The sequence below is a fragment of the Cupressus sempervirens genome, chromosome 7 (assembly GCF_028749045.1).
Source record: "Cupressus sempervirens isolate cs-2001-9-10 chromosome 7, ASM2874904v1, whole genome shotgun sequence".
Lineage (NCBI taxonomy): Eukaryota > Viridiplantae > Streptophyta > Pinopsida > Cupressales > Cupressaceae > Cupressus > Cupressus sempervirens.
In genome coordinates, this window is record NC_143124.1 from 794,434,212 (window position 1) to 794,447,577 (window position 13,366).

General features: G+C 34.2%; 1 protein-coding gene across 2 annotated transcripts in view; it reads right to left on the reverse strand.

Annotated features, from left to right (window-relative positions):
* The window catches only part of TAF5 (TBP-associated factor 5), a 195,178-nt gene that overhangs the window by 43,817 nt on the left and 137,995 nt on the right, over positions 1-13,366 (reverse strand). For both annotated transcript variants that reach the window (XM_089793024.1, XM_089793023.1), the window contains exons 10-12: positions 6,673-6,783; positions 6,475-6,544; positions 6,347-6,395 (exon numbers count right to left, since the gene is read on the reverse strand). In XM_089793024.1, coding sequence (XP_089649150.1) covers positions 6,347-6,395; positions 6,475-6,544; positions 6,673-6,783 — 230 coding nt within the window. The remainder of the gene's footprint in view (positions 1-6,346; positions 6,396-6,474; positions 6,545-6,672; positions 6,784-13,366) is intronic.

Here is a 13,366-nt window from a genome sequence, read left to right on the forward strand (position 1 = left end):
CAGGTATTACGAAGCACGTAAAAGACTTTAGAAAGAATTTTGAAATTTTTTCTTTTTGGAGCAGATAATTTTGAAAGAAATTATAAAAAATCCGAAGAAATTTGAAGTCTAGGCTCTGATACCATATTACGGAAGTAATTGGTAAATACTTGCTTGTTATTAATAGAGACTGAGAGGTCTATATGTACAAAAGAATAAAGCAATGTTTCCTTAGGAAACTATTAAAAAGAAACAAAATATTCTATTCTAATAGATAAAGCTTAAAAAACGAAAGCTAACTAAAGCTAACTAGATATTTACAATAGATTACTATTAACTAATAATAGAGAATTATCTATTACTGTAATATTTAGGAAATACACATAGAGTTTAGAGTTGTGTATGTTTGAGGGTTTTATTGATGCATAGTGTAGTGCTAGGCAGAGAAAGTAACCATATTTCAATCTGGTGCATCACCTTTTCCCTTGCAACATTTAAATTTCATGCACTCCTCCCTTTTCCTCAAAAGTTGTAGTTAGGTGCATCCTAAATGTAAGGAAGTGAGCTTTCTCAGGAGATTCAGCCTCAAAACACAAGTCCCATACTTGGAGGTTGTTTGCATGTTACACAAGGTTTCTTGAGGGTCATGCCTCAACCATGGGTGCAAACGTTTGTGTCAACGGAGACCAAAACCTCTTCACCCTTCATCTCAAAGAACTTCTACCCTCATATTCCTTGTCCACCTTCATGTGCGCCTCCTCCAAGTTTATCAACCCTCTACTACTATCGAGGTGGTTTCCCTTCTCTCATTTCCTTACCACACCACACCACTTTGTTGATTACTCTCTCCAAGCCTAAGAACACCTACCCTATGAATAAGTGGTACAATGATGAATGCAAGTCATTTCGCTGCACCTTGTCTTTTACTTTCATCCTTCACCCCACTTCTTACACCTTGCTGAGAAACTCCTACCATTTCCACTACCACAAGAAATAACCATACATTTTGCAGCACAGTAGAGCCTTATGTGCCTCACTCACCTATCCCCCAAGTATTTTTGGTGTGTCATTTTTCCTCATTAAAGCAAGGTTATCCTTTGTGCCCTACCTTGTTTGGGATATATATTGATGAGCTTGAGGCTTTTCTTCAGGACCACTTGCTTCGAGGAAATGATTGTTTTCAGCACCAAGTTATGATTTCTATCTCTCTTTGCAAACAATATGATCCTCCTTGTTCTAAAGAGGTATAGAGACTTCTTGATGGTCTAGCTTCTTTTTGTGATTCACGAAACTTGTTAGTCAAACTAGCAAGATTAAAGTGTTGGTTTTCAATAGGCTCAAGATTTCTCACCTCCACTTCGTTTTCTACGGCACTGAGGTGGAGGTTTCCTCTTTGTACCTATATGTAGATATCAAGTTCACTCACCCCTATTTCAGCATGAGACCTGCCCTACAGCCTCACATTGGCAAAGCTTATGGTTCTTTGGCCCTTCTTGAGAGACTATTTTTGGCATCACTTCCAGGACACCACATCCAATTTGACTTATGGACGCTCTAATCAAATCAATGGTGCTCTATGGCTCAATTGTTCAAGAGCCCTCTTTACCGAAGTCAAACAAGGCTTGAGTTGAACCAATCCAAACACTTCTTTGGTGCATCATCAGATGCAAGAATCTCATCTCTCATAGTATTATCCTTGCTAATTTTGGAGCTCACCCTTTCTACCTATTTACTATCTTCAACCTAGTTTGGTTATCATGCGAACTCCTCTAAGAGGTGTGTTATAGATACTCCTACCTAGCTTATTGCTCCTAAAGGCTATTCCAATTACCAATTCTTTGGGTCATGCATGAGGCCAGTTTTGCTTAGGCTTCAGCTCTTAGATTTAATCAGGATCGAGATTGGTTTTCTTCCTCTCTTCCAATACTCTTTGGATGCCCCTCCTCATCTCTTCCCATCTAGACAAGAGATGAATATGGACATCAGAATAGACATTTACAATCAATATATTCACACCACTTGGGTTAATCCCCATGAGGGGCTTCGCCCAAAAACAATCTTCTATACTGAGCACTTTCTTGAGATAAGAGATGAGATCATCGTTCGCCCTTTAAGCTGCCTCAGTCACTCTACATCTTCCTTGGCTCTTTCAAAATGGAAACACATTGGCTTCGAATCCAAACTAACCATTATATGCATAGGGAGGACAAGATTTGCTTGCTTGGTAACATGGTCGAGGTTGAGTCAAAAATGCATTTCATATTCCACTCCCTGTCTACTATGAGATCAGAGGAAGATTCTACTGCTTGTTCAGGGAGACTCAATCTCTCTCCTCCTTCAAGTATATTGATCAGAGGTGTTTGGCACGTTATCCTCAACAAGCCTTGAGACTTCACTGTCACTTACTCCTGCATCAGCTACCCACAAGCCAGCATCTCAAACAACTTATCACCTCTTTCTTCCCAGTACTTTCCCTAGCACATGGTACCAAGTGGTGTCTTGGTCCCTCTTCTGGCCATACCAAATCAATGAAGCCTCATAGGGATTCCACTCAGCAGTAGTCTTCTTCTTCTTCCAAGGGTCTTTAGAGGGAACTTCTTGTCCCTTCTCACCCAAAAGCTTATTCTTCAATTTTGGATTTTGCATGGTTGCACAAAGCTTATAGTTGGTTATTTGTTGTTTTAATGAGTTGCCAGGTAGCCTATCAAAGGAAAAGGTGAAATATTATAAGCAACTGATGGAAAGTTATGTGCCGACTTGATATAGAACCGATATTATTTAACACAACTTTGTATAAAGAAGTGATTTATCCTAAAGGAGTTTTCCGTTTCAGAACTAAGTGCTGGGTGTCTTCTTGAAATAAATTCATTCTATTTCTGGTGCAATGTTTTGAGTTATGGGTGTTGAAGTCATACATTTTAAATGTTGATGTGCGCTAATAATTGTAGTGCATTGGCTTTTCATCTTAGCAGGGCATTTTATAATTGAAGTCTCATTTTCTAAGAAAACCTGTGGGTTATAATATATGGTGTTGTGTGTATTCAGAAAGGACCTGCTTGCATTGTATCATATTTTCAGCATATTCTTATTATTGTATCATGCATCAGAGTTACACAGTGTGTGTGTTGATGTCTGGACAGTGAAGATAGAGCCGATACTAACGCCAAGTATTTCTGATATTCTGACTGGGTGTGATATTTGGGTATTGTTTTTGTTTACAGCAGACACACATAATCTTGTAACGCGTTTCTCTATTTACAGCTATGTGCATACAAAAAGCGGACAGTCTCTCTTTGAACGGAAGATGCATTTTAAAGAAAAGAGGAATGAAAGGTTATTTCATTAAAAAACTTAAGTGGAATGATTTTTTTAGTGTCATGACTTTTGTGGTTGGATGGCTGTTGAAGATGTGTTACTATATATATGTATATGTACATGTACATATATATGTATATGTAATACATATACATGTACATATACATATAGATATACATGTATATGTATATGTGTATATATACATATATATATATATATATACATACATATATATATATATATATATATATATATATATATATATATATATATATATATATGTTTTGTATATGTATGTATATGTATATATATATGTAAATGTATATGTATATGTATATATGTGTGTATGTATGTATATGTATGTATATGTATATGTATATGTTTATATATATATATATATATATATATATATATATATATATATATATATATACATGTATATGTATATGTATATATGTATACATATACATCTATATATATACATGTATATATGTATAGATATATATATATATATATATATGTATGTGTGTGTGTGTGTGTGTGTGTGTGTATTTTCTTTGTCATCTGGGTTGTGTAACATAAATGTGAACTGCCGGAGCTCTATTGTTTGCATGATGAACTGTGCAGAATTTTTTTTTATAGGAGTAGTGCAAATCATTTTGATGATTAGTGTCTTCTATCTTGGTATATGTCACTCTTTTTTAGTGAGGAAAGTCAATACATCTGCTTTTAGCACGAAGACAATATTATTGACATTGAGGAGAGAAACATGTTGTCTAGTATGAGAGCTAGTGTACAGAAATATGACAGATTAAGCTAATACAAAGTGGTTTGATGCTAGCATTAAAACTGATATAAATTGTGCTCTTTATACAATGGAACAAAAAAAAAATGAGTCTAATATAAATTGTCGTCTTTATACAATGGAACCAAAAAAAAATAAGTTTGTAAGTGTGACTCATGACAAGAGATCTGTATATGTCATGGATACCCCCAAAATCTGCTTACAAGTATTCACAACTATATGGTAATTTTATCAAACACTTAGCTAGCAGTCTCCAATATGTGCTACAACCCTTATGGCTCTAAAAGGTTGTTTGTATCCTGGTGTGTTTGGCATGTAACATAAATATAGGAATTGAAAAAGCATAACATATATCGCAAAAATAACTAGCACACTATATTTATATTGATTTCCAAAATTTAATAACAAGTGCAAAGCTGACTCACTGAATACTCCAGCAATAAATCAGAACAAACATTGTTTATATCAAATAGATGAGGGCATGGCCCTTGCATTGACCTGCTGCAAACAATATGCAACTGCTATAGTAACTCGATTGCTATAGTTAAACTGCTACAGTAACTTGTTACGATAACTTGGCTTCTACAGTGACGTGGCTGCTATAGTGACGGGCTGCTACAGTAACTTGGTTGTAGCTGGAAATGCACCCAATCTATCGGATATAAAGCTGATAGTAATGCATTCCAAATGCCAAACCCCAAAGGAATAACGTCTCAAATGTCACACGAGAGGATAGACGTCCTCTAATGCCAAGAACAAATCTACAACTCACACATCCATTTTCTTCTCATATTCAATCTGCCGAATGAAGCCACTCACTCTCCCTTTTATTCTTTCTCCAAGAGTCGATTCCACTCACAAGAGCAATGTGGGATAAAAGATGTGTGATATAAAACATATTAAAATAATCACTCGTCTCCCTTAGGCACCCCTTTTGATTTGCACACATTCCCATAAAAATTTAATATTAAAGTAACACTTTAATATTTTACACCTAAATTAATTGTTACTTTAATAATACTTCAAGCATAAAAATATATTAGCTATCAGACTCCAAATAGCATAAGTGATAGCTCGTCGGAAAGCTTTTGCCACGGAGTATCAAATTCAATCACCAAAACTAACCTCCCCTGTGTCCTGCTAACTGACTAAAAATAGTAAGCATGCTTGAGACTAAGTAAATCAACTCCATTTTAGCCCAAACTGGAGATGACTAAGCCAAAACACTCTAAGATCCCTTTAAACCCTTCGTTAGCCCTTGGGACCATGTGGAACTAGGCTAACGCACGCACACTTGGTTGACTGCTAAAGTGGGGACATTACAGTATATATCTCTGCTGCTATACAACATTCTAAGACTATCATTAATATTTTCAGAAGTGCGAGGGATTGTGACTGACTATCATGTCAAGGATTTTATTTGTTTGTTTAGTGGATTTGAATAATTTAGAAGTGTTGTATTATTCAAAATTTCAATGAATCTTTGAGTTTGTATATAATCTGAAGTTGGTGCTTCAGTAGAACAAAGGGTTGATGCTCTATAAGAGTTGGTGCTCTCCGTGTGTTGGTGCTCACTATTGTAATCCAAGTTTGTGCTCATTGGGTTGGTGCCTATTCTTGTCAATGAAAACTCTGTATGATGTGTTTTTTATCCAAAAGGGTTTTCAAGGAGAAATCTTTTGCTGGTGTCATAATAATTGCTTATTTCATGTTTTACGTATTCAAAAGTGTTAAAAAGTTTTGAAATACTAATTTGGCTTTCATCTCTCCCTCATCACCTCCTCCTCTCGCTCTCAGCATTTTGTGTGTGCTTTCAACCTTGACCAGACTTCCCATCCAAAATATACCAGAAATTTTCATAACGAGGCCACAAAATGATTCTTTAATTGGACTTTGTAAGAGAAGTATAATTGGAAAGACCATGTCCTCCTCTCCAGTCAGTCCACCAACTAATACATAGAGGGTAAAAGTGATGTTAGGGTAGTTTGTTCCTCTGTAGATAGAGAGCAAGAGAATAGAAAAATTTCACATGGCTTATGGGTTCCTTTAGCTTGTTAGAGAATTGATCACAATAAGATTCAGTAGAAGGTTCATATCAATCATTGATAACAATAAAGAGGTAATCAGACATACAGGAGCAGCTATGAGTATCTTTATAAGCACATTGCATGGATTTTTTTACTTTCATTTTGTAATTAAATAAAAACCATATTCAGAAAATTACTAATGAGCCATAAGAAGTGCTACCGTTTTCAGAATTGAAATGTTGATCACCCATTTTGGACATGTTCCATACCTGTTAGCACAATACGTTTAGTAAAAAACAATAAAACTAAGCTAATTGAAACTACAAATATCATCTGATAAATGCTAACCTTCAAAGATGAATCAGAGAAGCCACCAACGAGCAATCCTCCATCATGAGATATAGATGCACAGTTCAGACTACAAAAAAACCAAAGTTTACCACCTCTAATATTAAATGGAATAATATACTCAATTTCTTAAATAGTCCATTAAGATCCTGCTAGGATGGACCCACTATACTAGGTTTTTATGGACACTTATTTTACCTGTTATGGGTGTTGACAAAGGTATAAAAGCTAACAGATGGCAAAGCCGAGCTGCTCAGACGAGCGCGATTTCGGAGATCTTCTAGAGCAGAACGCTCAACTTCCATGGAACTATATATACATAGATATCGGGAAAATTATTATTTCCATTCAATTAATATATGATGCAATTTATGTTAAAATTTTATAAACACGCAACATAAAGAATCACCATCTAATCTGAAAATTAAACCTAAGAAACAAAATCACTACATGTTTGCAGCATATCCCTTCAAAGAGGTGATATAAGATTATAAAAACAAGCATTCCATTAGCAACATTAGGAATAATTATATGAAGAATCAGACTTCAAAAGTATATTTTAAACTAAGATTCATACACAACAGGCTCTGGGATAGAAGCTTAATATAAAATCTCCATCACATAGGAAAATTAGAATCCATCGCTTTTTAAAATAATCTAAAATACAATTGATCAATTCCTTTTCTTAGACCTCCTTTATCATTTCAAAACTATTAAATTTTTAATGAACAGAACCAGGTAGGCAATTAAATTAGCATGTTAGTAACACTATATTAGGAAAATGTTAGTAAAAATTTAAGATCTAAATTTTTAATTTGCATCCGAGATCCACTGCCCGTCTTACTAATGTTTGGTCTGCTGGCATTAGAGATCCCTATGTCATCCATTAGTGTTGGATCATAATGCAATTAGATCTCTCACCCTTATAAAAGTTATCAAATGTTTTAATATAAGGTTATAAAACCTTATGCTTATTATAGGTTTTATAGATTATAAGTTAAATAATATAGATCGATTTGGTGGAGACTGAACTAACTTATATTGGCAGAAATACTGTACTGATTAGAGTATTATTCAAATTGCTTTTGAGAATTACATATACATTTCTATTATAATTCTGATATAAATTTCATTGTTCTTCTCTTGCAGTTCAAATATGCTGAGTAATGCTTGTCAGATGAATGATGACTATGAACTTTGATGAGGGCAGATATATATATAGCAGACTGTAAGGAAGATATATTGCAGATTGAATTGTTATTGTCGAAGACTGTGATTCACATTGCCTACTGTTATTGATGATCATCGGCAGTTTTCGAAGGCATATAAATAGATACAATGACATACCCACATAGATAGAATGGCATACCCACGCAGGGGCATGACCCTATGTGGCTCATGCCATGTATAGTCATGACCCTACATGATCATACCTGATAACACTTGTGACTATTGTAGCACATTGCTTGCTGTTTCAAATGTAATATCATTATTAATGAAGGTCGATACTTGACTGACAATCAGTCTTTGATAAAGCCGATACTTGGCAAGGTTTAATAATATGCTTTGTAATAATATATATATATATATATATATATATATATATATATATATAATATTATTATTATTATTATGTGTATTAGATTAGATTTCCATCAACACGTATATTAACATATTTATTATATAGAATTGGCTTCAATTCACTATGAGGTTAAATTTCTCAATAGTATATAGCATTTAAATCTAATAAACTACCATATTTAGATTTACAAAGCCTAGCCTATTACAAGTTGCACAAAGCATATAATATCAGATTATTAACTATAACAACCACTGCTAAATTTTTAAACCAATTTCTCCCAAGTATTTCACAGTTTTGCTATGAAGAAATTGTTGATATAATAGGTGTTGCACACATTGCATAATATTGTTATATTGTATTATTTTATTTTATTATGTAGTGTTGCACCTAGATGGACGTGCAACATGTAAAGATTCTCATGGGATATACTGTAACATTATGATAATATTTGATGTAATTATTTAATATTGGAGAAAAGAATTAAATTTTCAATATTAAATGTGAGGTTAATGGGTTAGGTAGCAAATGGTTTATGTAATACCACTTGCTGGTTTTGTGAGACTTGCTACTATATAAGCAGGCACAAGGGTAATTGTAGAGACAAGATATAAGGCCAAAAAAGGGAAAGAGTCGAGTGGGACAAGGCTTGACAGGTTAGCGAAGGGAGCATTTGTGAAAGTTGGAAGCATGGCATGACATGTGTGGATTCATGCTTGTTCACATGGATTGCTTGGTTGTGGCTATGGCTTTGAAGGTTTCCATGGTTGTATTGCAATAATGTTTTTTCTGAATAATACATAATGATGGATGCTTTTGGAGGCTAGGTTTTTTTTCCCTAAATGAGAGTTTCCCAGGGTATATCTTGTGTCACAATTTTTGTGGGTATGTTGTCTATTCTCTTGCATGTGGATTTCAATTACATATTTATTTCAAATCTATTATGGATTATCTGGAAACGGTTATATTCTTTGTTGCAAGTTTTCTTACAAAAATCCCATTAAACATGACATCTCAGAATGTTTTCAACTTGCCTATCATTATTCATCCCACATTCATTTCGCCATATTCATAAGTATAAAAATTATAAGTTCATGTATACATGAATTTATGGCAAGATAAGATCACAACAGAAATTAGATGTATCAATTTGTATTGCCATTCCAAGACATACACAAACATTTCTTACAAAAAAATCATTTATAACAGAAACTGTTATATTAATATTCTACAGTTGACCAAGCAAGAGTCTACAACACAATGATAAATTGAGTCTCTTCTAGGAGGTTTTGGGTTTGAGTCTACACAGCCTTAACATATAGTAATAACTTAACAAATAATAATAATAAATAATCTAGGCTTCAGCCCTTATCTTTCCAAAAAAACAAATCTAAGGTTGACCTGTGTTTGACCTTGGGAGGGATGCGTTGATGGCTAACAAGGCAATTAAACCTTTGATATATCCATTGCTTCGCTATTGTGCGGTAGTATGGCCTCCATTTGGGTATAATGCTAAAGCTGAAACTAGTCTGTCAGCAGAAATAAATATTTTAATTTTTTATTTCCTTTAATCACCACCACATACGACACCAAAAATCTCTATCCAAATCCACTTACTCACAAACCAAATAATTTCAGATAAATTTGTGCACTTAAAAATTTACATTTGCAGGAAAAACTCTATAAATATTACCTAGATTAAAGACTCAGCAACTGTCGAACAAAAATCCCAACAAACCGTGGATTTTTGTCCAAAAACTCCCATATCCCCCTAAGGGCTTTTGTCCTTATGCCTGAGTTGAATTACCTCAACCACTGCTTGGATTGCGAAAGATGGGTTCTCCAAAATAAACAACAGTGTGTAATGAGTTTGCACAATCCTCTTTTAAAACCCTTCTGAAACTTCCAAAAAAATAAATTATAAAATCACTTTTAAAAATTTTATTTTATTTTTTGGTATTAAAACAACATTATAATATTTTATGTTAGTTTAGTTTTGGCCCCATGCAAAGTTCCCTTAAACATTAATTTAAATAACATACTTCAATCAATTAAATTAGTTTCTTCTCACAGCCTGGGCTGAAGACAGGAAAATTACAATCCTCCATTCCCAAAGATTACTTTTCCTCGACCAATATGAACCTATATGCAAATACTAAGATACCAAATGAACCTATAGTATGCTCCATCATAATTGCACTACACCATTCTGATACAACTGGACAGAACAATATTTCCTTTCTCTGTTATATTGCAAAGCAATCCATCAATAACGTAATTCCCTACACCCCGAAATCGAATTGGGATCTTCTCGTTCCCAATAAGTTAAGGAATTCACTGCAGCACTCAGTTAAAACTCGAAATACCACAAATTGGAAGCTTGCCATTCCCAATTAACTTATGGCATTTTCTGCAGCACTCTGATAACAGTTAAAATATCCCTGTGCCAAGTCTCTTTTTCCTTGAGTTGTAGTCCAGCCCAGCATAATAACTATCTTGTAGAAGAAACCTGAAAGAATTGCAAAATTTGTCTTCTTCTTCAATAGAAAGAAGTGCTCCAGACTGAAGTGTTCTAAACTTCTATGTAATTTCTATCTATCCAACTCCATATGTGTATCTAGAATTAGAAGAGGCCTTACATATGAGTCTATCAGGAGATAATTTTGCATCTAAAGTAGGACATGTTTCATCATGCTGAATGTAAGAAACCCTATCAAAATCTCCTAAAATTTGTCTTCGAAGTCTGGTTATACTGAAGTAATGTGTCCAACAATTATCAAGGAAAATGATTTAACAATGTGGAGTTTGAGAATCATAATAATAGTGCTTTGATTTCCCATAAGGTAGATATCCACATAACTTCAATGATTGCAAGTGGATAGGAATGCCAAACTTACTTGAGTAATTTGTCCAACAATTATCAAGGAAAATGATTTAACAATTTGGAGTTTGAGAATCACAATAATGGCGCTTTGACTTCCCACAGATAGATATTCGCATAAATTTAATGATAGCAAGTGGATAGGAATGCCAAAGTTTGGTTCTCATTATATTGCTAATATACCAGTGTGTCCTGAAAATCTCCAGGTGCTGGTGCTGTTTTGTTTGGGTGCGCTGATGCTTGTGGGCACTGCACTAGTGTGCCCAAACAACACCGAGACATATCTGGAGAGCACCTACGACTTTTTGAACGCCTAGTCACTTAAGTTACTCTAAAATCATGTATCTAATTGATTTTCTTTAATTCTATTTTTGTGTCTTTCTGCTCCTAAACCCTAAAACGGCCCTAAGAGAGGCCATCCATTGCTCATTCTCTCATTTTGTTTGCAGCTGGGCTCTCTTCTCATTTGGTCTCCATTTTGGCATTTTGGAAGCAAAGTCATTATTTTTCAATAGGATCATTCATAGGGTGTCGAATAGCTTCAACTAAGGTAAGCAATTGATCCCTTTCATGAGATCTTTTACTGATCTTTTTTGACATGATGAAGAATTTTTCAAGTTTTGGAAGAACTTTTAAAAGTTTTTTCCTAATTTTTTTTTAAGAAATGAAGGAACAAGTTTAGCTATCTTTTTTAATATTTTTATATCGTATTTTGCACTTGTATGTTTGATGTTCATTGTTTATTTTATTATTTTTAATTTAATTTATTTTATCTTCTTATTAGATTCATAGTTTGTATTGTGCAAGAATGGCCACTGCTGGTAGTCAAAGTTCAGCAGCAAGGTAAGGTGAACGAAGTGATAACTTCAATATTGGTATAGCATCTTCATTGTGGAGACATACCACAAGATTATCACAGGTTTCATGAGGTGTCTCATACATTTGGAAACACTATGTATGTCCTAGTAAAGCATTCAACAGCTCATATTATCAGGTCAAAGCTCATTTTATGGGCCCTATTGGTAAAGGAATAGGAATGTGCAAAGGAAGCAAAAATGGAAAAAGGATGAACACGTTGTTGATTGTTTAGTGAACAAATCAAAAACAATTTTGTATCAACTTTCCTCCCAAAAGAGCTAAGTGAATTTGCCCACCAATCATGTTGCATCCTCTGAACATCCATTTTTACAAGTGGGAGAGGAGGAGGAAGAAGTAGAAGTTATTACCTAGAAAAGAGGTCCGTTGGATCATGCATTCAAAATGGAGGCAAGAGAGCTTGTTGATGAAGCAATTGCATGTTGCCTTTATGCCAATGGTCTTCCTTTCAAGCTAGTAAGATCGCCATATTGGAAGGAAATGGTCGCAGCCGTCCTTAAAGCATCGGCTGATTGTTGATGTTTTATAGCTTTAGTCGGATAAACCTATTATATGTGTTCTTTATACTTGAGATATAAAGTTATTGTCATATGAGAAAAATTAATATAATATATATATATTGATTAAATTTGTTACTATATTAATTATCTGATTAATGAATAGACATGTCCTATGAAGGGACATGTCTATTCATGGCCTATATATAAATTTAAGAGGATGTTGCATTTGGAACACACGTACCATAAACAGGCAGTGTTATTACATATGTAATCGATTCTCAAAAACACAAGATTGAATTAGAGCGGGTCAAAATTCTAGAAAAGTAATCTTGAGAGGCACTATCACATTGATGGGATTATCTACATTTAGTTGATCGTGAAATTTGTAGACCAATCTTAAAAGAATGTGATAAATTGGAAGGCTATGACAAATAAGCACCCGACAGTAAGACAAAACATAAAGATAAGTTGTTGATTACATAAAGGAAATCGTTGTCTAACTAAAATAGTAATTACCATGACTAACGAGTCATTATTAGCAATTACTAAGAAATACATATTGTTTAGGAAAACGACAATATTAATAGCGATTACCATGCAATTTAGAAGGTTCTGCAACTGTAAGAGGAGAATTTACCATATATACTTTGCCATGTATTATATAATTTTCTGTGCAATTGATAAGGGTCTGCAAATATATATGCATCCATGCTTTTGCAAATGTAAGAGATTAATCCAACATCAGCAATACCATATCCTAAGTGTTGATCAAATCATCAAGACACAATGGTAGTGATTTTACAAAGATAGTAAATCCTTTGCAATAAACATATAAGGTTCTGCAAATATATATGAATCCATGCTTCTGCATATATAAGAGATTAATCCAACATCGGCAATACCATATCCTAAGTGTTGATCAAATCATCAAGAAACACAGTTCACCAACTTCTTCAATATGTGCTGGTGGAACTGGTAGTGGCAGTGGTTGGGAATCTTGTAAATGCACTTGTGATGATGTTGCTTCCTGATTTTTGCCACCAAAATATGACGCCA